Source organism: Haplochromis burtoni, unplaced genomic scaffold, assembly GCF_018398535.1.
Source record: "Haplochromis burtoni strain Fernald_Lab_line unplaced genomic scaffold, NCSU_Asbu1 Contig_122, whole genome shotgun sequence".
Classification (NCBI taxonomy): domain Eukaryota; kingdom Metazoa; phylum Chordata; class Actinopteri; order Cichliformes; family Cichlidae; genus Haplochromis; species Haplochromis burtoni.
The window spans coordinates 940,564-967,089 of NW_024582483.1; the positions used below are offsets into that span (position 1 = coordinate 940,564).

Genomic DNA, 26,526 nt, shown 5'->3' on the forward strand with positions numbered 1-26,526 from the left:
CAAGTGTCTTTATGTCTCTCTGTGTCATTAGTGGGTGGGTGTGAGTGAATGGTCGGAGTGTTTTGTGCACATATGTGCGTGCGTGTGTGTGTGTGTGCGTGCGTTCTGGTGTGGTTGTTGGCCCGTGCCCTGGAGGCGGCTTGGACCTCCCTCTTATCGGGACGCTGCTGGGTGGTTCTTGGGCACCAGTTTTTGACTCGTACCAGGCTAGCCAGCCTCTACCACAGTCAACTGCCCGTTGCTTCGGGTCTGCTGGGACTCTCACCCTTTGGCCGTGAGCACCCAATCTGGGGCCTCCCCTCTTCTCCTGCTGGGATGGGCGTGCGAGATGTGTGGCCTCAAGTCTTCTACCAGAAATAAACTTCCAAGTTTTCACAGCTTTACCCACGTATGAAGTGTGTCAGTGATGTCTGACTGTGATATTCACTGTATTCTCTTTAGTGGGCAACATGCCTGGGAGGAGCTGTATAACTACCTTCACTTATGCAGGTACGGCACTGTCTCCAGAACAGTTAAAGAAAGCACAGCACGAACATTAGTGTGTAGCCTTGTGTAACTGTGTACCTCAGTATCTGCGGTGTGTGCTTTACCTACAGCTTCAACAATGTTTGTACACCCAGTTATTATCCTCTACGCTGACAACATGAAGACAAGATCTGCTGCAGTTCTTCAGCACACTCTTTAATCATGTCAGAGTTATTATGCATCAGTCTACATGATTCTGTCAACCTGTAAAACTATCCCCACTGTCAGAGAGGCTATTTTCAGTAGTTAATATAACTTATCATAATTTTACTTCATTTGGTTTCAGTTCAATAAAAGCGGCCATCACTGTGTTTTCACCTTTGATTTTAACTTGTGCTACACAATGTACTTGCTCAAGGGCAGGTTATTTTCTACACAAATAAACACAGCACCTTCTGACCAGTCAATTCTCTTTAAAAAAAAAAAAAAAAAAAAAAAAAAAAATGACTAAAAAAAAAGTAATTTGACTGAGATCTAGTTTAAAAACATATCCTATTATTAATACAAATATATACATTCTTTAAGTAGGGAAGAAATAAAAAATACAATAAAATTAATCTATAAAACAACCCCAAGTTCTATAAAAATATTTTCAGAGCAGCTGCAACTTCCCCTGAAGAACAGCACAGGCTTTACAAAAGCAATAACAGGGTACAGTCAGGGATTTCTTTTACTTGGCCCTGCACATGAAATGTGGAGTGCATAGCCTTGTGAAAGCTATTTGGCATTGGGGGGTAGGTAGTAAGGGTGAAACAGTCTTTCATGGGCACAGATTTGCAGCGCAGCGTGTGTGTGCATCAGTAACCGTGGAAACCGTGATGTGAAGTACCCGACGAAGCCTTCGGGCAGCTCACCAAGAGTCTCCTGCACCTCTGGTGGGAGCTCGTGGTAGTGATGCTTCTGTAATGTAAATGCAAAAAACAAAACAAAAAAAAAGTCAAAAACATAAAAAGTTGAAGATAATTCTGCATGAATCTAATGATTGTAATGCTGGCTGACCTTATTCCTCATGGCCCTCAGCAGGTCTCTCACCGAGTTTCCTTTATAGGTCCTGAACCGCCTCAAGTCTGGGGCGCCCATGGAGGAGGAGGGGGGAGAAAAACAAAACAAAACAAAGCATTACAGGTTTATTGTCCTGCACAGATGTTAAGCATGCATGTAGAGCTACGAGGTTGTGTCTGTGTGTGCAAACCTGTCTGCAGAGGCACGGAGATGTGCATCCTCCAGTTGGTTCGGACGACTAATCTTCCTGCAGTTTCTAATCTGACTACAATTGGACTGTCCGCAGGCTCCTTCTCTATGCGGTCACTCACATCCTTTAAACAAACATAGACATAAAAATAATAAATAAATAACACTGCTCACAGAATCTGCAAACACAAAGCAAACAAAAAGAAATTCACCACAAGATCTTTTCATAGCCCATCTCTAAATCTCAATATCAATAAAGTAGAACGTTTAAAGTAGAAATAATAAAAGTAATCATTTTATTATTAGATTTCAATGTCTACATGCAGCTATAAACGAGTGACCACAGAGCAACTGAGGCAACACACCTGGAAAAATAGCAGCTGCTTCTCGGGGCTCCAGAAGAACGGATGTTTGAGCACGCAGGCGGTGGAGGGGCGTGACTCCACCTCAGCACTGATCATCTGCTCTATCAGATCCTGTGCGATGACATCATCTAATAAGACCAGCAAATATAAATGTTTTCTAGTTAGTAACATGTGATGTGATCTGAGCACAGTTTACAAAAGAGGCCAATCAAAGCATCAATTTCACGCAGGTAACTGGAAAAACTGCAGCCAAAAGCATCTTTGAACTGATGAACCGGTTCAAAGTCTGGTGGCTAAACGGTGCTCACGTATGAAAGCATGGACAGTTTTCCATTTTCACATCATAGGACCTACTAAGGAGAGAGGCACGAGTGAAAGACACTCACCATGTAAATCCTCCATAAAGTGTGAGAGTGAATACTCTCCTGACAGGATGTTGACCTGTCTTCTCAGTGCATCGCCAAAGGGGTGCTGCCCCCTGCTGATTACGTAGTAAAACACACAGCCTGCTGAAAACACGTCCACGGCTGCTGTCTGGAAAGATGAGACGAGAAACACCTTTACCAACAGGCCAATGAAGTACTTCTCACTCTAAACACCAACCTGGCTTATTATTGAGAAGAGTTTAGCAGTTTTTATAAAGATGTTTGCAGCCTACCGGTTTATTTTCAGGGTTGTCTCGCAGCACTTCAGGAGCTATCCACCCTTCAGTTCCTGGTATTCCAGAACGCAAAGAGAAGCTGCTCCGACCGTCGGGAATCTTCTTACAGAGCCCAAAATCCGAGATGAGAGCTCGGACCCGACCCAGTGCGCTCGGCCCAGAAAGCAGGATGTTTCTAGGCTTCAGGTCACGATGGACTAGACGGATAAAGGATGGAGGAAAGGTAAGTGTAAGTAATAGTGTGTGTGTGTGTGTGTGTGTGTGTGTGTCTCAGACCTATATTGAGTGAGTGGAGATGTGAGAGGCCACACATGGTCTGTTCCAGCAGAGTTATAGGACTCAGCTCAGGAAAGGAGGACGGATCTTCCACATACTGCAGTGAATACAGACAAAACAAATGTCTTAGAGATAATTCAATTAACAGTCAAAGCGGAGATCTCAGTGACAGTCCACTGTAGCGCCAACCTGTTGCAGAGTTACGGTGCACAACTCGATGGCGATGTAGGTGAAGAGGTGGTCTCGCTCTGTGCAGAAGTATCGGATGACGTTGGGGTGCGTGTCGGACTCTCGCAGGAGCTGCACCTCTCGCTCTGCCACCTCGAAACACTCTGGCAGAATTCGCTTCACGGCAACGAGACGGTCGTCAAATTTACCCCTAAAATCCCCATAACATGATTATGTGCATGTGTGTTGTTCAAAAAGATTTCAATGTTTTGCTGTTATAGAGAGTAGGAGTACGAAATACTGACATCTGTGTGCTCTGTATTTTGGTGCTTGTAATATTTTCAAAGACATGAGTCAAGTTTTTCAACCTGTGGTCACCTTAGCTTTGAATGAGTTCCTATTCACATCCAGTCACACCACTAGCTATAGTATAGACCTTAGTAAAGTCAAAAAACACAATCAGATAAACATCCATTTCTTCCCTCTCTAGTTTTTAACTCTTTACCCGTTCACAGCCTACCAGGAGTAACCCTTGAAACCTTTGTTTCCTGATTGGAGCGTTTCTGTATTGATGCATGCAGGTTAGTGAGGATTGTCTCTGCCTAAGCAGCTACCCTCAGAAAACTATCCTAATGGTCATCAAACCATGTCTTTATTGACATACACTGAAGTGTAAAAACTCATCATTTTGGGTGCAGAGGAGGTGTCGTCCTCATCCTTATTAAGGATAATGATTAATATCGTAATCATGAGGAAAACATACAGAGAATTAGTGCTATTTGTGATGGGCACTGAAAACAGCGTGCTACGTTTTATATGCTTAAGAAGAATTCTTGACAAAAATATGATACAAGTTTTCTCTTTTGCTTAAAATCATGAAAATCCACTGATACAGTTTTCTGCTTACAAACATATCGTACCTGAAGACAAATGTTCCTGCAGAGCCGTGTCCGAGCACCTCAGAGGGACTGAAGCAGATTTTACCCACGTGCACCTCCTCACTGTTTTCTTCTGAGAAATAGAAAAAAATAAAGAAAGGAAAACTAAATGTAGCTCATCTTTAAGGTGAAGGAGCAACAGTGATTTCCCCCCCCCAGTAATGCTTTCTGTTGAGTTTTTATACCCAAAAGCATCTTGAGGCAAATTTGCCAAATATGCTGCGTTTCACCTGCTGTGGGTTTGTGTCCATTCTTGCCATTTTTATCTCCATGCGATGTGTTGCTGCTGCTGCGACTGTGAGGACTAGGTGGAGCTTCTGTAGATGCAGGCAACGGGTCTAGGTGTAGATATGCAGTCTGAATAAGACTCTTGCAGGTATTAAAACTTATACTGAGCCCAGGTTAATCTGGGCCTCAATAATGACAGGTTTTATTAATTCTTCATTTCTCATCACCATCACTGCACTCACAAGCACAGAGCGATAGAGAACTTGGTTTTTAAGTTACACACCGCTTGAGATGTTTGCATCAGTAGAAGGAGGTGGGTCTGAAGAAACCAAGGTTTGTGCCTGCGTATTTGTCTGCATGCGCTGGAGACGGGACTCAAAGGCTTCCTCCAGCTGTCTTTGAGCTTTCAACTGCTGAGCTGCACGCTGGAGAGACACATATCGATATACAACACATCAAACAAGAAGGTTGAGTTCAAAAGGTCAGTACTGAAAATATAAGATTAGTAAACTGTCCACACACTCAAAAACATGGCAACTGCGATTCAGTCTCAGTAGTGTGGAAACTCCACATAAGCCAATTAAAAGAAGCTTAAAAACAAAAACAAGACAAATAAATGTGCACTTTATCTGCAGTTTGTTCCATAATCGCTGTTTCAAACTATGATTTATTAGATTACGTGGGGAATATACTTTTTTCTTTGCTAATCACATACACTCTGTAGCCTATTAAACTCTGCAAAAACAATACTTAAGAAATGCATATATATGCAGGAAGGTGCTACTGAAGCTGTGAGGATAAGCTTTGCTGTAAATATGATGTGTCTATCACGCAGTGGCATTGAGCAAATAACCTGCTGCAATAACTGAATGTCCTGTTCATGATATGTGGCGTGACACGATAACAGCCTGAGGCTTAGTTACTGTATCTGGCTGAAACCCGTCCAGAAAGCATATTTGTTTCTATTCCAAGTGCTGCTGAGGGGAGCTTCAACAGCCCAAAAAATGAGACGCAGACACAAAAGAGGCTGCATTTTAAAAAGCATTACAGCCCTCGGTTTTTCAAACAGAGTGGAAACGCTCTTCATCTCTCGCTTGTACTGTCACCATTCATTACCAAGCCCGCATGAGTAAACAACAGCTGAAGATGAAACAATGATCTCTGTTCTCTAAGGGTCAATGAATGACATGCTGGAATAGGAACACAGCTTTCTAACTTAAGTAGAGGAACAAGGTGGGTGGAGGAAAACTGGGAGCAGCAGGAATTTTCCATCACACTGTTTTGGATTTAATGACAATCACAGGTCACTTACAGGGGCATCCCACCTGCCACCATTAAATCAGAGCACCTTTGTCAGACACCCAGACAAAACCATAAATTCTCACCTTTGTAGTTTGCTTTTCTTTCTAAAACATGTAATGACTTTATTAATGAGCAGCGGTTTACTCCCATTTCTCATGTTCATACTAAGGCATGCTCATAAGCTTATATGGGTGATACTGCATATTATTGATTAGAAAGGAGGGTTAGTGATCACCTCATTTAATTCTTTAAAAAAAAAAGAAGAAAAAAACAAGCAAAAACTCACGATGGGATATGTGAACATGAAGGCGAGCCATCCTCCCAGCAGCAGAGTCACGACAGCCAGAGTCAGGCGGTCCTGAGTCACATAGAGAGGCAGCACGGTGGCTGACCTCTGATCCTGTCCTGATGTCTTCCCATCAGCCCCTCCTTGGTTAGCCTTAGCGTCACTATGTCTGCCAGCTAATGTTTGAAACTGAGATACACAAGAAAGAGGGGGGAAAAAAAAAAAAAAAATTAGATGAGGATACTTTTTTTAAATTTTTTTAAATTTATTTATTTATTTTTATTTCTTTTAAGCTGTGACTCACATAGCGCTGATGGTAGTGGGAGGCAGGGGACAACGGGGAGGCAGTGGAGGCAGAAGATCGAGGGGGGATGACCGCCTCACCAGAATGCTGCAGGGTGGTGGGAAAATCTCTCAACATGGTTGTGTGGGCTACTGGGGGGAGCTCATGGTGACCTGAAGCAGCAAAACACAGATCAAATACATTTACATCTGCACAAGTTTTTTTGTGGGATTTTGTTGTTTTGTTGCTTGTTTGTTTTGTTTTTTTTGTTTTTTTTTGGGGGGGGGGGTTGATGCATAAATCAAAGACTTTGCTCCTACACCAGGACTCTTACCATGAAAAATAAAGAAAAAGGATATTAATCTTAATGCTCCACTGCTTATGTGAATATCATTTTTTATATATTTAAATACTTAAATAGATAATTATTTAATGTAGCAAGAGTATATATGCACTAACTTAGAAAATGATACACTAAATAAATATCTCCATTTTGACATGGGTGTGTATTTGTTTACATTTGTACTGAATTAGTCATTTTCCTCATTAATCATTCCTTACTGACAGTGTTGTTTTCGGCTAGATTAATTAGGTCTACAGCGATCTAACAAGTGGAGGCAGCCATTACATTTGTGAGCCAAACAATATGCATAAGACTGACCCCACTGCACTCTTTGGATAGCAGCCCACTCATTTGCATACTGAAGCAGTATGCAAATTATTTGAGTAAAGGATAGATGAATTAGCAGAAAGGTAAATAAATACAGAAGCAAATGAACACACAAATTCATGTTACGTTCTGTGAATCGATTAATGCTTCATTTTATTATTATTTTCAATTGATTTAAACGTCATTTATGTCAACACTTTTATTTCTGAGTTTGTGCCTGTGAGGTTAGCCTGTAGCTCACTCGTTTTTCTTCACTGCAATTTTCTCTGCAAGGAGGTGTCATTGTTATGTTCAGGTCAGCTTTTTTTTTTTTTTTTTTTTTTAAATACACAGAAATACAAACCAGCAGCCATTTGTCTAGTTCTGGACAATAACTTCATTAATACAAATGTTGTCATTTGTGTTGATTAGTGTCTGAAGGACTCATTTATTTTTAATAAAGAAAGCTGTCTGTGTGTTTGAACACGTTTACCTATAAGCAGCCAGTGGTTTTTCTGGCTGTTTATGCTCCCCGGAGGATAGCGCACATCGGTGGATGGTGTGATCTCACACTCCCCCCTCTCTCTGACCGTCACCTCAGCCGTCAGTGGACCGTCGATCCGTGCCAGGGTCAGTCCCCGAGGCTGCCGTGGCAACAAAGAGCACAGATGAGTCAGGAGTGGACTTTCCCCATTATCACCTCAATCATCAGCTGACTGGATACACTGTTTAGCGTTTACAGATGATGATATTAGAGGAAAGTGGGTGCTGATGTTTGGATATTAAAACTGATTATATATTTGAACTCACCACTAATGAGACTCCGTGGTGCACAAGAGAAGTCGAAGCATAGAGGTGGGAGTCCAGCTTTCCCACATAGAGAGTGGGCCTTAAGGAAATAAAAGCTGAGTTATTTTAATTCAGTCATTGTCCAAATATTCATGAACCTAACTGTGCATCAAATGAGAGTCATGACTGTGTAGCAATTTAAAACATCATACGCTCTTTCCTGCGTTAGATCATCATGAATAACAATCAATAAGGAACTCAGAGACTGAACAAAACAATCCTCTATTCTTCAGTGAACACAATTCTTCTTACACAAGCTGAGTCTGTGCAGTGGCTTGCTCCTTCACAAACTGATAGCTCCACTTCAAAGTGGAGTGTGCATCTGCCTGGTTGCCAGCAGACGAGAATGTGAGAAAACGCAGTGTTTCCATTGCAAGGGACAGGTGGGGGGCGTGTCTCAGCGAGTCTCCAGAGTACAGGTAGACGCCGATCACTGGCGACCCATAGTTCTGACTCCAAAGGACATCACCTGGAAAACAACAATACGGGACTTAAAACCCTCAATATGACTGTTAAGGAACACATCAGTCATATGAGATGTTAAAATATTCACAAAGGGATAAAACCACACACCTCCCCCTACCTGACTCTCTGTCAACTGTCACAACAAGACCATCACCACTGGAAACAAGATGGGCCATTTCTATAAGGAAACCAGAGGCAACAGGTTAGTGTTGGAAGTGTCTGGGATCATTTTAACCAGCTGTTTACATGTAAAATATAACCTAGAGTCTGTATCAAAATACACAATAATGGATAATCATGAGTTACATTTGTGCAATGTCACAATAATCCTGGCAAACCAACTGTATTCACACTCAGCAACTGATTGTGCGTGCAGGGACGTACTGTAGTCTTGCTTCTCGTCGTAAGGCGGAGCAGAGTAATCGTTGTATGTGGCGTTCCATCGCAGCTCTTGTGTCTTCGTATCAAACATGGTAACAACATATTCTGGGAAAAACAAACAGTGACGCCCATCAACCTTCAACCCTCAGCCACGCGAGCGGGTGCAGCCACCTGTGCAGACGTACCTGTGCGTCCAATGTAGAGCAGGGGACTGTTGGGACAGATGGAGTCAGAGGTGGAGGTTGTTAAACTGGTTTGCTTTTCACCGGTTTCAGGATCCACCACAAACCACACATCCTGCTTTTTACCTGCAAAGATTATTAACGAACAGCAGCGATGTAGGTCAGAGTCTCCTTTTATGACAGTCTGTTTCACACATGGTGATAAAAAATTAAAAAAACAAAAAACAAAACAAAAACGTGCTAATCTGACCTGTATAGAGTATCCCATCAGAGCTCCTGCAGGGAGCTGCCTGTACCAGCTCAGGGATGGTAAAAGGCAGTTTCTGCAGATTTATCAATACAATAAATCAAACAAGTTCTTTTTTTTTTTTTCTTTTTTTTTTAAATATAAGAAATATAACACAAACAAGCATCCTTACCATCAAACCTTCCTGGTGCTTTCCACCGAGTACATATAAACTGCCATCATTGGGGTCTGGGAGGAAACCTGGTCTAAATGAAATGTGCACAAATTTAGAAATGAATCACTATCAAAAAAAAAAAAAAAAAAAAAAAAAAAAGAGAGAACATCTATACAATCTATACAACAATAACACAACTTTCTTATAGAAATGGGCAATATGGAATCACCAGTTAACCTAACCCCCCTAACTGCATGTCTTGGGACTGTGGGAGGAACCCACACAGACACGGGGAGAACATGCAAACTCCACACAGAAAGGGCACCATCACACCCCCGTGCTGCCCTATCAATATACGATTCAAACTTAATTATATCAGCTTTGTCTTAAACTAAGGTTTGGAGTTTGTTATTAAAACAGGATTTTCTGGTGTGATCCATGCTTTGCTTAAAGGCAATCACAAGACTTGATGAAGAATTTCCACAGTTATGTAAACTGTTTATGCATTTAGACGATAAGGCTTGTGGCTCACTCTTCCTGAGATAAGTCTAAAAGCACAAAAACGGAAAACGGACACTTTAAGGAAAGTTAAGCTATTATTCTGAGTAGTGGTACTCAGGGCCCCATGTCTGTGTGTCTCTATGTTACTTACTCTGTGAGGTAGACAGGAACTTGAATAATGGGGTCTGAAAGAATTAGAAGAGCAACTTAATGATTTATGTTTTTAAAAAATAATTAAATACAACAGAGTAAACAGTACTGACTCCTTGTGTACAGACCTTCTCTTAAAGTCCATTTGATGTCTCCTGTCTGTTTGGAGACAGCATGCAGACTACCGTCCAGAGTGGAGACAAACAGGAGGGACTCTGGAAGGGTGACTGATCTGACCCCACCAACCTGAAGGGTCGCCAGAAGAAATCACACACACACACACACACACACACACACACACACACACACACACACACACTTTAGAACAGCTGTCTGACATTGAGGTCAGTCGTGTCATGTGTCGAAGATTTCAGCATAGCGCGCGCGTGTGCGTGTGCGCGCGCGCGCGTGTGTCAGGTCCACCACTGGGGGGTGGGGGGTTGATTGTAATGGCCTGCAGTGAGTTTCTACTCAATAAGTGCACTGTGTTCCTGATTTAGCAGGATATCCTTATTTGCCCTGCCCTCCAAAACTCGACACCATATGCCGAGGGGTGTGTATGTTAACCCAAGTGTATTTGTATTACTCACGCTGTGGGCAGACACAGTTGTTTAACCAAAGTGGGGACTTGACTGCCTTTAAGTTTAGTTTATGTTAAGATTAAAGTTAAATCACTTTAAGTCGAGATAAGTTCCCTTCGACTGTGTCTGAGAGTCCACCTCTCCCATATTTATACATTAGCAGGAGAGTAAACCTGAAGCAGAGGTACAAGTGAAGCAGGCAAACTAAGCTCGCTCTCTCTCTCTCTCTCTCTCTCTCTCTCTCTCTCTCTCTCTCTCTCTCTCTCTCTCTCTCTTCCCCACACACACACACACACACACACACACACACACAAACAACTTTCTTCTGACGAGTGAGCTAGCTAGCTAAAGACGTTAAAAGTCCCATCATATCACCGTAACTTTGCTAGAGCCTGAAATAGACACACATGCCATTTGGGAGTTCCGTTAGGCATAAATAGAAACACAAAAACAGTGTTCACAACAAGAGAAGCAGAAAGCGCCACACAACTCAAAGTTTACCTGAACCAGCTTGCCTTCCAACGACAGCAGGAGAAGAGACAGGATCAGGCGCCCCACAGCCCCCATGACCCCTAAAACACTTTGTTTCATGGCTCTTAATAAACGAACAACTGACGGTACTGAACTAAAAACAGAGGTCGAAGTCTCTTTCCATTTCCAGCGCCTGCCAGCCACTGTTCGTAAGTTAACCACGGGCGTTTAACATCGCTAAATCCATGCGGACAGCCACTAAAAACGAACATTCAAAGCTCGAAGTGCCGCTTTAAAGCCATAACAAACGCAGCGCAACATCTCCTGTCACTACTCCATATTTCCGTGATGGGACGGATTCGGTGACGTCAGTAACGAACTGTCAAGCGGACAGGTGGGCGGGCCCTTTTCAAAGACCTACCCCAGCTGAGTGACAGGAAGCTACACCAATGAGAGGAGATATTTGGAGCAGAAGGGGAGGAACTGTGGAAATGGCTGGAACACGTGGAAAAAGACAACAGGGCAGGTGTAAACGCAACAAGAGGGGGTCTTTGTGCAATCGAAAGTAGTGGAGGCATTGTTTTTTGTTCTCTCTCAGCACCCCGCCCAAAAAAGCCTATACACACCTATCAGTGGTGGAAAGTCCGTTTAGTTAGGTAATATAACGAATTATACTTGCACTTCACTTTAATACAGGGAAGGAAATACTGTGTTATTTTTTAGTTTTAAAAAAAGGTATCTGACCTCGGTGGGAATGAATGGGATTATTTTGCAGGGATTATGTTATCTGGGGAAATATTATACTTATGTTTACATTTCTCTCTTTTTCTTTATTTCACTTTTTTCTTTTTCTTTTCTTTTTTCTTTTTTTATCTCACAACCTTAAGTGTATGGGCTAATTACCCCGAATGTGCTGATCATCTGTAATCATTTTCCTCTCTTTTTGTGTATATGTATAAAGGAAAAACTCTTAATAAAAAGACATTGTTTTGTTGTTGTTGTTGTTTTTAAGTATCTAATTTCAGTTTGGCTCTGAATCATACATTACCATTAAATCATCTTTAGTCTCATTACTGGAAAATGGGAACGAGATGCAGTGGGGGTTTTTTAAACATCCAAAAATAGATGGAAATACAGTATATAAGGCAGTTGTTATAATTCTGTGTAGCCTGTAGGTCAATATTTGGTATTCTTCAAAACAGCCTGAACTCTCTTAGGCAGCTTTCTTTTAATTTCTTTAAGTGATCTTCGGGAATAGTTCTCTGGGCTTCTTGAAGGACATTCAAAACTCTTCTTTGGGTGTTGGCTACCTTCTGTCCTCTGGTAAGATGATCCCACATTGCTTCAGTAATGTTGTGGTCCGGGCTCCAGGGAGGTCAATCAATGACTGATAGTGTTCCACTGTGTTTTTTTATTCAGGTATGCTTTACTGCTGTGTCAGGTGTGTTTGTGATCACTGTCACGCTGATCAGATCCTTTCCAGTTGGAATTAACCCTTATAATGTCCTCAGGATTCCCATACTCTTGATGACAACACAAGGACAACACAAGGGTTAAATGGTGGAGCAAAATCAGACTGTACTTTTCTGTGTTCTGTGTTTTCAGTCCAGTTCTTGTGTAATTTAGCATATCTCAGCCTTTCTATCTATTTCATGAAGAATGGCTTCTTGTCGGTCACCCCTGTTGAGGCTTCACTGAACAGTAGATAGATCAGCTGAAGGGATTTCTCAGGTCCTGTGTCAGGACTTTACTGTTTTGGGGGTTTTTATTTCTTACATACACGACTTTCAGATATGGTTTATCTGATCTTTATAGTTTTTCTTCTTTTGAATTCAACTTTCACAAACTTTAAGGGGGGAAATGGTATCACCTTGTTGATACAAAAGTTCTATTTTATGCCTGTCAAACATAGAACTTTGGAACTTTTGTACAATCAACTAAGAAAATATTATTTTTGTTACACATTGTATGTGTTTTTGTGAGTAACAACGTGCCTAGAGTTACAATTTAAAACTGATTCTTTGCAAAGTTGTCTATTTTGTGTAGAAACAAGACAGGTTCATCGTTTGAGTTAGCTGAATTCTTTATGCTCAAATGATTCAGATCAGTGTGAAGTGACTTGTGTCGAGACTGTGCAGTATGGATGGACTAATGTGTTCTATTTTATTCAAACTTCTGCCTCTATAGTATACTTAAAGGTAAATAGACCAGGGATTTATTACTCCACTTTCATGAAGCACTCACATACAGATTTAAAACAAAATGGCTTTAATGGATCTTTTAAAAATGAGTGACAGTTCCTCCTAATTTGCAAAACACTTATTCCTCAACCTGAGATCTGAAGACTTGACAAAATGCCTCCAGAACCAAAGCAGACAGAGGATTTATAGATGTTTTCTCAAGCTTCGTAGCACTTCCAGTGATAAGTAATTAGAGATTAAAATCAAATTTTGAATTGAGAAAGTTTAAACACAAATTACCTACAGAGGATCACACAGTAATTTAAAAACTCTTTATTTTTCTGCATACTTCCCCCTCAGAAATGTGAGCTAACATGCAGCCCAAGACCTTCACTCATGACTTACCAAAATACCGCATTCAAAAAATACTCTTTAAAGTGCCATTGCATGAGGAAACACAGACTGGGATAAAGTAACTTGTAAGCTGATGCACTTTGGATATGATATAATGTCAAAAATAAAATAATGCAGACAGGCACTTTTGTCTTTTGAGGTATGCATAAAACAAATTAAACACACAGCTTCACAGACTGTTTTTTAAAGGCATGTGCTCGTTGTGCGCAGGCAGGGAAGGTGAAGGCGCTACACACAGTGCAGCGTCCGGGCCTTTGGCTTGGTATGGTCTACTGGTGAAGCACGCTGTCAGGTTTGGGGTATCCAAACAGCTCAAAGTCCAGCTCATACAGCTTGTACAACTGTCTCTGTGTTGAAATGGGAATCTGTGCAAACCAGTCTCTTTCCCAGCTGGCTGCAGTTTTGTTTTGAGCCCCTGAGGGGAACCGTATCAGATGATCCACCTTCAGAAGCTTCAACAGGTGCTCTGCATCTGTTTCCAGGGTTTCTAGCTTTCCGATAAAGTCATACTTCACCTGGCATGGGTGGCACAGACGGTAGACCTGAAACACAGCAAAAGCAGGAGTATCATTTAAAAACTGCATTAGTTTGTGTGTGTTTGTGACTTTGTCTATCTGCCTCTAATAATTGACTGTTTGTGCACATATACTGGCATTCAAGAAAAAAGGAGACACACAACTCTACTCTTGTGTTTATTACTAAAATGGATTTGAATACACAGGCTTCCTCATTAATCCATCCAAAATACACAAAAAAATAAAGAAACGCTATTTAATCAGAGTCATGCATCAAGTCATGGAGGAGATTGCCTGCCTTCTGGAGTTACTCTCTGACAGTTGGACAGGGCCGTAGAAGGTCCTTAACCCATAAGTGGGAGTGTTATCTTCTGCTTTGTGCAAGGAGGAACAAGATGAGCACTGCCAGAGCCAGGCCACTGGTGTGAATGTACTCACTACCTGGCACCGTGGAGCCTGACTGCCGTTTGCCATAGAATACCAGAATTGTCAGGTCCACCACTGGCACCCTACCCTTTTCACAAATGAGAGCAGGTTCACCCTGAGCACATGTAACAGACGTGAAAGAGTCTGGGGAAGTCGTGGAGAACGTTATGCAGCCTGTAACATAGTTCAGCATGTCTGTGGTAAATGGTGGGTCAGTGATGGTTTGGAGAGGCATAGCATTGGAGGGATGCACAAACTTCTGTATGCTAGGCTAACAGCACGGTGACTGTCATTAGGTATCAGGATGAAATCCTTGGACCGACTGTCAGAGCCTACATTGGTGCAGTGGGTCCTGGAGTCCTCCTGGTGCACGATAATCCCCAGCCTCATATGACAAGAGTATGCTGGCAGTTCCTGGACGATTAAGGAACTGATACCATTGACTGACCCCCACGCTCACCTGACCTAAGTCCAACACCTCTGGGACATTATGTTTCACTCCACCCAGTGCTGCCAGTTGCACCTCAGACTGTCCAGGAGCTCAGCAATGCCCTGGTCCATGGACATCATCTCATTAGGAGAATGCCCCAACTTTGACAGGCATATATACAAGCACACGGGGGGCTAAATAACAACAACTCAAACAACATTATGAGTTGCTGAATTTTCATTTCCATCAACAATGTGACATCCTTTGGTTCCTAACATATTATGTAGTCCATAATAGTAGAGATGTCCAGCATGAATTTCTCCCCATTGAGATCTGATGTGTTTTCACAATGTTCCTTCACTTTATATTTATGTATTCCATCAGACATGCAGCACTTCACTGTGAGGTGCTTTGATAATACCAATTATGTAATATTTTATTTGATCTCCATTTCAAAACATAGCTCTCCAGCTAACTACTGTCCTTTCTTTTTAGCTATTGTCCCCTCATTCTGAAAATCTCACCTGGGTTCATCTCATCTCTCTTTCTGAATATCTAATATGGCTGAGATATAACTGTGATGCAGGTATTGTGCTAAAAAACTCAAGGTAAAGCCTAGAAATCACCTATTATAGGGAAAGTGCTGCTTTATTGCCATTGTTATGCTGTCCCAGTGTGTAGTTTCCTTTACTGACAGCACAGTTTGTCCAAATACATTGCACCGTTGTGTTTGTACTAATGCACGTTGCATTAGTACAAACTGTATGGTCCATCTTTTGACAACTAAATTCATTCAAAGGATGTGAAGCAAGTCCACGTAAACCCTTAAATATGAAACATTCATACTTGAAATGTTTAAAATCATCAAAACTCAGAAACTTGAAAGTGTTAAACTGATAAAATGTGAATAACGCTATGCTAATTCACCTGTTAATGACCAGGTAGTGAAACAATACTCAATATGTCAGATCATTTGCCATTTGTCTGCCAGCAGAAAGAAACACAAATATTTTAGAAATCTGCCAAAAACGAGTTTAAAACTAAGAAATTATTTTATTTGTAGTCAAATAACAAGCTGAATTCATTTTTATACTGTCGACCAGGACTTCTCTAAGAAGTCTGAAAGTAATCAAGCATAAAATTCGACCACTACCAGATTTTCCTGTTCAGGAATTCAAATAAATGATTTGGCATCTTAATCAAAAAATAATCATGTGTTTTACAGTTTTTTCTCCTCTGTTTTTTTTGGATGACACAATAATTATATTTTAGTATTAAAAATATCATTGGGTGGATTACCTATTATAAGAAGGTTTTTTAAGTAACTACCAGTACTGTTAATTTATGGAAGCTGTGGAATAAGCCTTACAGTGGGTGATGGTCTAATAAATGTGTTAAATACACCCCATGATTTTAATGAACGATCTTTCCTTAACCTGCACGTGTTAAAATGCATGCATCTGTTTGTGTGAGGCAATCACCTGCCGCCAGTGTTCGTTGAAGATGCTCTCTTTCTCAGTCTCTGGATCTAGCAAGTATGTGATAAACTGCTGAAATGTTGGTTTGATTCCTGCCTTAAATGCCTCGGCCGCGGTCTCTGGCAAATCCCCAGACACATTGCCATAACGGCGCAGCATAACTGAACCAAACTGCCTGTAGAAGTCCTGGTTGGGCCTTAAAACACACACAAATACGCACACTTCAGTGATTCATCAATGACATGGGCTACTGTTTAATGCAAAGTGAAGCACATTTCCTTGAACAGCAAACACACACCTTCCAAACTTGTTCCTGAAGGCAGAGATAAGACGCACAAAAGGGTCGCGTACAAACAGAAACTTGGTGTAATGCTGGAGCTTCAGTGCCATCAAGTGGCGGGACAGGGAACCATAACGGCGCCAAAATCTAGAAATACACATAAAAAGCACTGTTAAAGATCTTGTTCTGGGGTTACCTCCTTTTCAAGTTGTGATAGTTAGATATGACTTGGATACACAAACTCTGCATGTCTGAATTCTGTGATAATTTGTGGCTGAGTCACAAGATGAATGAAGAACAAAGCCAGATCACATCCAAAGGGGAAAGGGATAGGTCTTGTGTAACGACGCAGGCAGGAAAACACATGTTCGACTTCAATGGGCTACAGAGCGGTCTGCCTGTGCTGCAGCACCAAGCTCCGCCTGTCCTTTCCGCTCGGCCTTCCAAGCGTCAACTCACACATTTTGTTTGCGAAACACATTTTTAAATAACTTGAAAGTTGTTTGGCAGACATTCATCTTGGAGTATATATTTTGCTTGGCTGTGCAGCCTTCCTGTTCCAGAACATTTTGCATGAGGACTTGGTTATTTAAAACTATGGTGGTCTTGATTTCCTTGTGTGGCTTAAGGAGACAATTTTATTTATGACTTATCGACATTTTTCCCAAGAAACTAAGCAGGCAGAGTGTTCTGAAGAGCTACAGTGATGTATTTATAGTAAGCATCACCTGTTTAGCATTTGCCGTTCTTCTTTCTGGTGCTCACTAATTAAAAAGTAAATGCCAATATCTAAATTATTCTCAAATCATTGACTCTTCCCTGGAGGTAGGATTAAGGCCGAGACCATTAGAGTGCAAAAATTATTAGAATGAGCAACTTAATTTCAGAGTAGGAAAAAAGTGGTACTGTTGAGGACACCAAGGTCATTCTGCTATTATAGCAATAAATCACAAGAAACAGGCTCAGATCAGCTCAGGAATGCTAGTGAAATAGCTTTGTTTGTGCAGTGTGGATTCTGAAATATAATTCAGGAAGCAAGAATTAGAAAGAAAATATAATTTTAAATGTATAAATATGTAAATATGAGAGCGCAATTAGCAAAAGACTGAACAAGTATGTCTTGTAAGTTTGGAAGGGTAACCAGGAAAAGTGTTTTCTCACTAAAAAGAACCTGGCAGCACAGTTTAGGTTTGCAGCTGAACAAACCACAACCTGGACACTCTGCAGTCACTGGGCTGAATATGAAACTCTGTGTACCAAAGAATTATGGCGTCAAATACGAGGCCAGCTGTCTGACATTGGATCTGAAATCGGATCATGCGACAGGTCAATGATCCCACGCGCCGCAGTGGATCTATAACAGAATAGTTGAAAAAGAAAATAATCCAAGCATTGCAAAGGCTCAGTCAAAGCCCAGACTTCAACCTGACTGAAATGCTGTGACAGAACTTTAAGAGAGCTGTGCATAAAGTGGGATTTGTGAAAACAACAGCGGGGGCTGAGCCAAGATGAACCTAGAAAATAATTAAATAGTCCCAGATCCTCTAAAACCTGTTAGGATATTTATTACCGCTCTCATTCATGAATTGTGTAATTAAACAACGAAAAGTTCAGAACTTAAACATATATCCACAGCTTTTACAATAATATTGTAAGATATTTTTAAATGAGAACCACTATGAGGATTAACAGTCTGATTTTTCGCTCTTCAGACACAGGTGATCCGGTCAAAAGACTTAAACTTGGCTAGCTGTGGCATTTAACTTCAATATTAATGAGAAATAAGCCCAAATTACAGCAGCACAAAATGCTGGCAAATTTACAATTACAGCTTTAATACAGTAGATCTCTTCATCTCAAACAGACAACAGTTTGCTTTGATGACAAACTCTTTCTGCTTTCCTTCAGCACGTCATTTACTCGCGTCTGCTTATCTCTGGACGGGGACCTCTGCGCGTGTACTCCGATCTGCAACATACTTTTGAGATGCTATTGATAAATAAATGACTTGGCTCTGTAACATCTTTTACAGCATCACAACCCACAGGTTCTAACTTGTGAATGATACAATGAATGATGCTCAGATTAGGACTGAATGTTTTCCATGTGTGGTTGTCCGCCCCTCTCTATCAGCCCATCACTGCAAAGCCAGGAAACTGTGGGTGTGATTTCTTCTGCATGTAACTTTTCATCACAGCAAGTTTCTGCAAAATGTGGCAGACAGCAGCCCCAGTATCCAGCTGCATTACTACAACTTGAAAGAAGAAATTCTGATGTCAATGATCAGGCGAGTGGCTGGGAGAAAGTATTTCTAGGACAGTTTTGAGTCTCCTAACGCTGTGAATCCAGTTAATTTCTCTTTTATTTAGTTAATGTAGTTTTCACTCACTTTTTGGCTTGTTGGAAAGGGGGAGGGGAAACAATCCAGAGCATCGGCTTTTGTACCCTGGCTGTGCATAAATGAATTCCCGCGTACCTCAATGAACTTTAGCAACTCTGTAAAGAAGCCAAAGCTCATCGATATATAAGTTCGAAACTGATAAAGTCAAATAGAAAATAATTACTTCAAGTTATTCAAGTGAAACTAGTTTTACACCCAACTGAATCACGGTGTGCGGCCAGGTTTTCCCATGCAAATAAATAATGATACTGGGTTATAAGTTGTCTGTTGTTGTTCAGCTCAGATCCCATTTAATTAATTTTAGAGCCTGATAGTGACTAGATATATTTTATGTCCTGACTCCTGATAAGTAAAATCTTAGATTTGAAAGAAGTACTTTCTTTTTCTTTTTCACAAGTCTGATCACTACTAAATGAACATTTATCACATCAACAGTACTTGGATAGTTATTATAAAGCTGAAACTGATACGTATAATATTTTTTAGAGAAATGAGCTGGTGGTGGTATAAATGGTAAGCTAGGATGAAGCTAAAGCAATAAACCAATTTATAGTTTGGATTAGAATAGACCGAAATCACAATATTCGCCGTGCATGGTAAAAAAGGGCACAGAGCACAAAAAATAGATACAGAAATCATGATGTGAGATTTTACTCATCATTAAAAACCTGATAAACCAGTTTTCATTTCACCAAATTAAATATTTACAAAAGTAAAGAGTTATTATAACGGTGCAAACACATCACCAAAACTGATCTAATATTTGTCCGTGTTATAGGTTCAATATTTGTGTGTCATACTTGGCAAATGTTAGATGCAACGTGGAGTTGTGTACAAGGTCAGCAGGTACAGCCTCTGGGTCAGTGTAGGGTTTCCCTGAGGAGCTTGAGATCAGAGACTGAGACAGAACCACCATCACTCGCTTCCAGTTGGTGCACGCCACCTAAACAGAGATCAGCAGCAAGGCAGAGAAGAGGGAAGAAAAGGGAAACCATTTAGAAGGCAACGGGGACCATAAAGGAGAAGAACAATAATGAAGCAGTGTGATTTAAACATCTGCTTCTCCTCTTGTTACTTTCCCCACACAGTGAACTGACTCGCCACCCATATACACCCCACACCACACATAATCACTCACTGAGGCAGCAGTACCTTGGGAACGTAGCAGTAGATAATCTGGTGTGTATCGTCCACTATCAGGTGATCCAGTTCCCTGTTGGGGATCTGTGAAAAAGGCCGAGTCCTTTCGGGGACTTCCACGTCTTCCTTCCCTGAACACACGTCGTCGATCCTCTTCTTTCGCGCCTCCTGTTCCCTATCATAAGCAGAGATCTCCATCTCTACATCCTCCTTTGTTTCCTCCTTCCTCTGTGCATGATTTTGCTTCCTCTTCCCTTCCTCCGTATGTTCCTGAGCCGCTTCCTTTGGGCTAAATGAAGCACTAGAAGCGGTGGTGGAAACAATGGAGGAAGAAGTCGTGTGGGCTCTGCTGGCAGGCGTAGTCTGAGGCGGGCTCATAGTCGTCGGGGCACAGCATCCGGACTGAAGCACCTCGTGTTTGGGGTCCTTCAGCGGGTAGAGACTAAAGCCCCCAACATCATCCCAGTAGACAATGATAAGCAGGATCATAAACAAAGATCCCATGATGAAAGCCACTCGGAGACCACGCCATGTTCCCATGTTTATAGTGCAGCAAGAGCCGTAATTGGTGAATAAAAGAGGAAGAGTTTATCTCAGCTCCATTGTGGCCGCCTTACGGAAGGACAGACTTCCTGTTTGAAAGATTCAACTTAAAAAAAAGAAAGAAAGAAAAAAAAAAACAGGAAACATTACTAAACCTCGGCTTCTCATTTATAGCCTTACTAGGCACATTTAGACTGTGGTTAAAATGTTCAAGTTTGTAAGAAATAAAAAAAAACTGAAGCAATGAAACCACCAGATTTAAAAAACTGAAATACTTCACTTTTTTTTTTTTTTAAATCCATTAAAATCATTTTACACCTCTTCCATCCCATTTACACACACCAAAAAGTAAAACCATTAGTAGCAAAGAAGCACAGTAACAGTCATAACAGAGCAGATGTGGAGTGTGCGAAGACCCCACTAACACAGATTTCAGAGAGACATGCTGGAAATCACGTTAGGGTGGTTTCAAAAGTACTCCTCAGCTCTCAAATGCTTACAGAGCACTGTTAAAAAGAGGAATGTGAAGCAGCACAGTGCTAAACGTGCCCCTGTGGTGGTTTTCCTGAGAAAAATATCGATTTTGACTGATTTGCAAAGCATGTATTGTGTATTTATCTGATTGTTTGACTTAAAATTCACTGTGGTGGTGAACAGATGAAGCTCGACCTTCACCCGATGACACTAAACTGGATAAGGGAAGAAAATGGCTGGGTGGATGTGCACAGTGGTGCACAGTACTCTATGGCATTTGTTTCCATTTTAAAGAGAACAGCTGCCAGAGTATCTTACTAACTTGATGCCGGGCTTTATGATAGGCCAGGCTGTGTTCCTGACTTGTGCCATGTCAACCAGAGGCCGTGAGAACCTCAGGCTGCACCCTGGGGCGCCCAGCTGTCACAGGGAGATGTGAACTAATGGTTATGCTGATGAAGCAGCTTCAAACCAGGGGTTGCTTAAGGGTTCACATCCCTGATTGTTTGTCCCATAAAAAACATCTGCTATAGTGGAAAAAAATTATGGTGCCTTTTAAAACCAGAAGAAAAAAAATTCAGACAGGGCAAGAAGCATCCTCCAGCGAAAGTTGTTTTTTTCCGCAGCGTTTTTCCTCTCATTGGTTTAAATTTAAACTCCGCGAAGACAAGACGAGCCTGTCTGGAAAATCAAACATCCACACAGTCTCTTCAGTCTTGCCACGCGCTACACACAAGCGCACGCGCGCGCAAAGGCACGCGCAGAGATCAACGGAAAAGATCCAAAACTTCAAATGTTCAGTGACAAGCTGCAGGCCCTTCGCCCTACTTCCCTTAGAATATCTTAACCATTTCTCACTGAAAGCAGCTTACTAGGCTTTATTATCTCTGTTAATATTTTCCTCGTTTAGCAGCAGACTCACCGTGACCTCCTCCCGGCCGTCGGACGGAAACAATCTCAGTTTACAGAGTAACCTACAGAGGTTACAATGCGCCCTTTCTGCGGCCGCACCGGCCAGTCCCTTCTCTCTCACGCAAACGGGACTCTTCCAGCTTCTCCTTCCCTGCAGCAGCCGACCACAGAAGGACTGCACCTCTTTCTCTCCACACTTTCATCCGCTCACACTCCGCTCATCATACCCAGGCTCTGAGGAGCAGGAAAGCCTCCTTTTGTTTCTTTTACGCCTCTCACTCAGGGAGCATCACGGCAGCAATTTAAGCCGGTCTGAACATTAATCTGTCTGTGAGGGAAAAAATAAATTTAAAAAAACGGCTCATGACCTAAATCCTTCATATCACCCTGCAGAGGAGCTCCATAGTCAGTCCGCTTCTCTCGCTCTCTCTCCCCGTCTCTCTCGCTGTGTCCGGCTGCCCCGGTGATGAGACCAAGCGGGCGGGAGGTAGGGCGAGACAGAGCAGCAGCGACGACGGAATGAGCCCTATAATGAGGAAAGGCTCGCGAGATTTTGAAAATAGATTTTTGTTTTCAGAATCCAGCCAAGCACTATTCCACGTGTTCCAACCCGCCCCCCCAACACACACATTTTTCTTTTCCCACACTGGTCTTGGGACTTCCAGGGAAAAACTAAAATAATTATAAATCTCTGTTGGTCCAGAGCCCGGGGAGAGCATAATCCGTCTTTTTGTAGCTACAGTGTACTCTTATCCTCTAAGTGCTTCACATGCAGACAATACAGAGCAAGTCAGTGTTTTGAAAAGAGAACAGATATAACGAAAATTACATTTCAAAAGCATAAAGATTTGGTGTTTTTTTTTATTCCGCTACAGTGCTTTAAATTAAGTATTTATATTTTATACATTATCTAGTTTTATTATGGGAAAAAATAAACCTATATAAATCTGCCTGGTCTGTATGTGAAAAGTAATTGCCATTCAGCAAACTCATACCCCCAATTTCAGTTTCACTAGCCACACCCGCGCCTGATAATTGCAAGGCATGTTGAATCAAGACATCTCACTTAAACAAAACCTGTCTGACAAGGTAAAGTAGAGCTCAGAGAGCTCAAAAAGCAACACTTCATGTCACAATCTAAGGACGTAGCTGAGAAACAAAGTTAATGGCAACAATGGGAGAGATTAAGGTAAAAACCACTGCTGGAAAAAAAAAGGGGGGGGGGCACACAAACTTTTGGGAAAATATTCTGTGGACTGACGAGACAAACACTGAAACTAACACAGCCTTTCATAAAAAGAACATCATTGCAACAGTTAAACAAGTTGGTGGTGGTGGTCTGGGGCTGGATTGCTGCTTCAGGACATGGGAAAGTAATTGACGGAAACATGAATTCTGCTCTCTACCAGAGAATCATGGAGAAGAATGTCTCATGCTTTGAAGCGGAAGCACCCTTGGGTTAGACAGGAGGACAATGATCCAACACACTACATCAAGCCTCCCGCTGAATGGCTCAGAAAAACAAAATGAAGGTTTTGGAGTGGTCTAGTCTGTACTTGAATCCAATTTTGGTGTTCTAGAATGACCATTAGCAGGCCGTTCATGCTGGAAAACCCTCCTATGTGGCTGTATTAAAACAGTTCTGTGGGCCTAAATTCCTCCACGGTGATGTGAAAGACTCATTGTCAGCTACTGCAAACACTTGATTGCAGTTCTTGCTGCCAAAGATGGCAAAACCAGTAATTAGGTTTAGATGGCAATTACTTCTCCACACAGGGCCAGGTAGCTTTGTATGACTTTTTTCTATAAAATTGTGATTTAAAAAGTGCATTTGGTATTTACTCCATTTTTATTTGCCTAAAATAAAAATGTATTTATTAATCTGAAATTGCTTCTTGGAGACTTGGTTTTAGGATTAAAGTTTAAACAAGCCTAGGCTAAAGGTTCAGACTGGGCACTTGGTTGTGTAAACTAAAATTAGTAATGAGATGTTTTGGAATGCATTAAAGTCAGTGAGTGTCATCTGGTTAACAGAGAACAACTTTGAGCTAAAATGTAACAAGCGTTCATTGAAAGGACCTCAGATTTGACATTGCTGATAATAAGGTCCCAAGTCTGCAGTGGATCAGATGAGCAGCTGCTGAGAGACAGGACAGACAGAAATGTCATATAACACAGTCTTAACCATTCATAAAATAAGAAGAACTATGAGACAGGAAGTCGACATTCTATCTTATAATTTAACATTTTTTAATTTCAGGAAACCATATTTGGGACTTAGTATCAACATTTTTATTCAGTATGTCGTCAAATTTGACTTCTATTTGAAGACACAGTAGCTTATACTTTCTTTGTTGTTTGAATAATATGTTAAACTATGATTTTTTTTTTCTCAGTAAGTCTGAATTTGAACTTGTTTTATAATCTGGTAATTTCTGTACAGTCAAAAAGTTTCAATTTTTTTTTTTTAAAAACTTGATTTTTCTCAGTAAAATTTATCTCTTTTTTTTGGGTTTAAACAGGACCTCCTTCATAATAAAGAGCACATTGTCTGCAAATTTTATTTATTCATGTATTTTTTATTCAGTTATTTGAAAGAGTGCAAAATTTCACCCACAATTATCCAGTTAAAACATGCACACTTTAAGCGTTTAATTTGCAGATACAAAACTGATTTATGACTGTGGTTAAGCCACATTTCTTCAGGTGGTTTGTGGAACATTTAGTGACATGGCTAACTGGTAGATAACGTCTTTGATAATAAGAGTATTTCACAGTGAAAAGCACCACAGTGAAAGTGTTTAAAAGTATGTGCAGATATTTGGGAGGTTAATGAGATCCGTGCAGCATAGAGTCTATATTGTGGCTGAACAGTGGCCTCCTGCTCCCATTGGGAATTAGCCATGCAAGACTAATGAACCCAAATGGTGCTAGGACGTCAGCTGTATGTTGAGGTCTGAAAGGGTTTTTCACAATAACAATGACGCAAGTGTTGATGAGAAAACAAAACTACTGTATTTAAGGCCTTCCTATCGAGCACATTTAGACTATTTAATGTTTTATTGTAGAAATTATGGCCCACTTTGTTTTATTTTTTGCAAGCAAATCATATGGCCTTGGGGTGAAGGTATGGATGACTTTCAAATCTGTGGAAAAAGCCAAGGCTAGAATTTCACCTTAATGACAGACCAGGTATCTACAGGAACAGACAGAGAGGAAAACCCATGATTTTGGTCGATGCAAATACTTCAAGGCCACAAAACTCAAACAGCAGATACAAAAGAGCAAGTGACCTTAGCTTACAAATATTTTAAGTACAGCGAAATGTGGGAATATTAAAATCATTTGAGCAGAAATGGGCACAATTTCACTGCAATTTATGGCTTTCAAAGGCAAATTCAGTGGCAGCTAGATGACGTCTGAGTTTAGGCTCAAACACAGCTCTGCATTTAGCTGCCACGCTTGAGGCTGAAGTCATCTGTTTATGAGATGGATCTTTTTCCCCCTACAAACAACAAAGATTTGCAGTCGTTTTATATTCTTAACTGCAGTGAGCTAAAGACAAAACAAAACACAGGATGTAAACAAACTCATGTCTAATGGGTACATGTGACTGTGATGCTGTTAATACTGAAGAGATGTGAGCAAACCTGTTGATGCTGATTGGTACTTTTGTCTTGACACTTTTCTACATCTGTAGCTGTCACATTTGGCCCAGTTGAAGGAACTTGTTTCAGCTGAGAACCAGCACTGTCCATGATCAGGATCGGTGTTTTCCTTGCAGTGGATTTCACATGCACACCCAAACATCATTTATTTTAGAAAAGACTCCCTGGAGGTGCATTAACAGTTTAAATGACCAATGCAGCAGGTTTGGACGTCAATTAGACATCTCACTAGTACAAAACCTGCACTGGTGTGAAATTAGCGTGTGGAATTGTGTGGAACATTCACAGTTAGTGGGCGATTATGCCCTGTTCTGCCTTAATTACTCAGGAAACAATCTAAATCACAGTACTTCTGCTGTACATGTGTCTCCTGGAGGGTGCTGCATGTGAGTAAGAACAGCTTTTATATCCTGATGTGATTTGATGACAAGCTGGCCTATACCCCGCCCCCTCCCCTCAGGAATCATAAGGTGAAACAGCAAAGAATCAGATACAGAAATATAATAAACAATTACAATTTTAATCTTAGCATCTTTACCAATAATCCAGATTATCAATAATCCACATGCCCTAATTAGTATGATCAGGGTACGCAGTAATATTTTATTAGACATCAGTGAACGACAACGACCATATACATCTTTGAATTATTTTATCAAGCCCGCAGCAGTTTTAGAATATTTACTGTGTAAACACTGCTCCAGACTGATGCAGGTTAATTTTCTGTTAGCTTTCTGATATCACATGCGATCATGTGACCAATCCATATTTGAATGGACTCACTCTAATAATAACCAAACCGTGAGACAGAG

General features: G+C 41.1%; 2 protein-coding genes across 3 annotated transcripts; both read right to left on the bottom strand.

The window, feature by feature from the left end:
* Positions 1-660: 660 nt before the first annotated feature.
* On the bottom strand, positions 661-11,220 carry ern2 (endoplasmic reticulum to nucleus signaling 2). The gene is made up of 24 exons (XM_005929294.2): positions 10,884-11,220; positions 9,930-10,047; positions 9,803-9,836; positions 9,169-9,241; positions 9,000-9,072; positions 8,753-8,875; positions 8,571-8,672; positions 8,305-8,364; positions 7,974-8,190; positions 7,683-7,761; positions 7,366-7,516; positions 6,245-6,396; positions 5,941-6,129; positions 4,636-4,777; positions 4,355-4,462; positions 4,107-4,197; positions 3,208-3,397; positions 3,019-3,115; positions 2,740-2,939; positions 2,468-2,615; positions 2,082-2,209; positions 1,718-1,841; positions 1,525-1,592; positions 661-1,425 (listed from the first exon to the last, which is right to left on the bottom strand). Exons 1-24 carry the CDS (start codon positions 10,971-10,973, stop codon positions 1,243-1,245), a joined length of 2,940 nt encoding a protein of 979 aa, XP_005929356.1. The 5' UTR covers positions 10,974-11,220; the 3' UTR covers positions 661-1,242.
* A 1,481-nt stretch (positions 11,221-12,701) lies between these two features.
* LOC102289201 (carbohydrate sulfotransferase 12) lies at positions 12,702-22,557 on the bottom strand. 2 transcript variants are annotated; one of them, XM_042223867.1, is made up of 6 exons: positions 22,057-22,557; positions 20,130-20,749; positions 19,778-19,920; positions 16,595-16,723; positions 16,300-16,492; positions 12,702-13,989 (listed from the first exon to the last, which is right to left on the bottom strand). In XM_042223867.1, exons 2-6 carry the CDS (start codon positions 20,655-20,657, stop codon positions 13,717-13,719), a joined length of 1,266 nt encoding a protein of 421 aa, XP_042079801.1. In that variant the 5' UTR covers positions 20,658-20,749; positions 22,057-22,557; the 3' UTR covers positions 12,702-13,716. The 2 variants fall into 2 exon arrangements, with proteins under 2 accessions (XP_042079801.1, XP_005929355.2); XM_005929293.3 differs by having other exon boundaries at positions 12,703-13,989; positions 20,130-20,766.
* Positions 22,558-26,526: the final 3,969 nt, after the last annotated feature.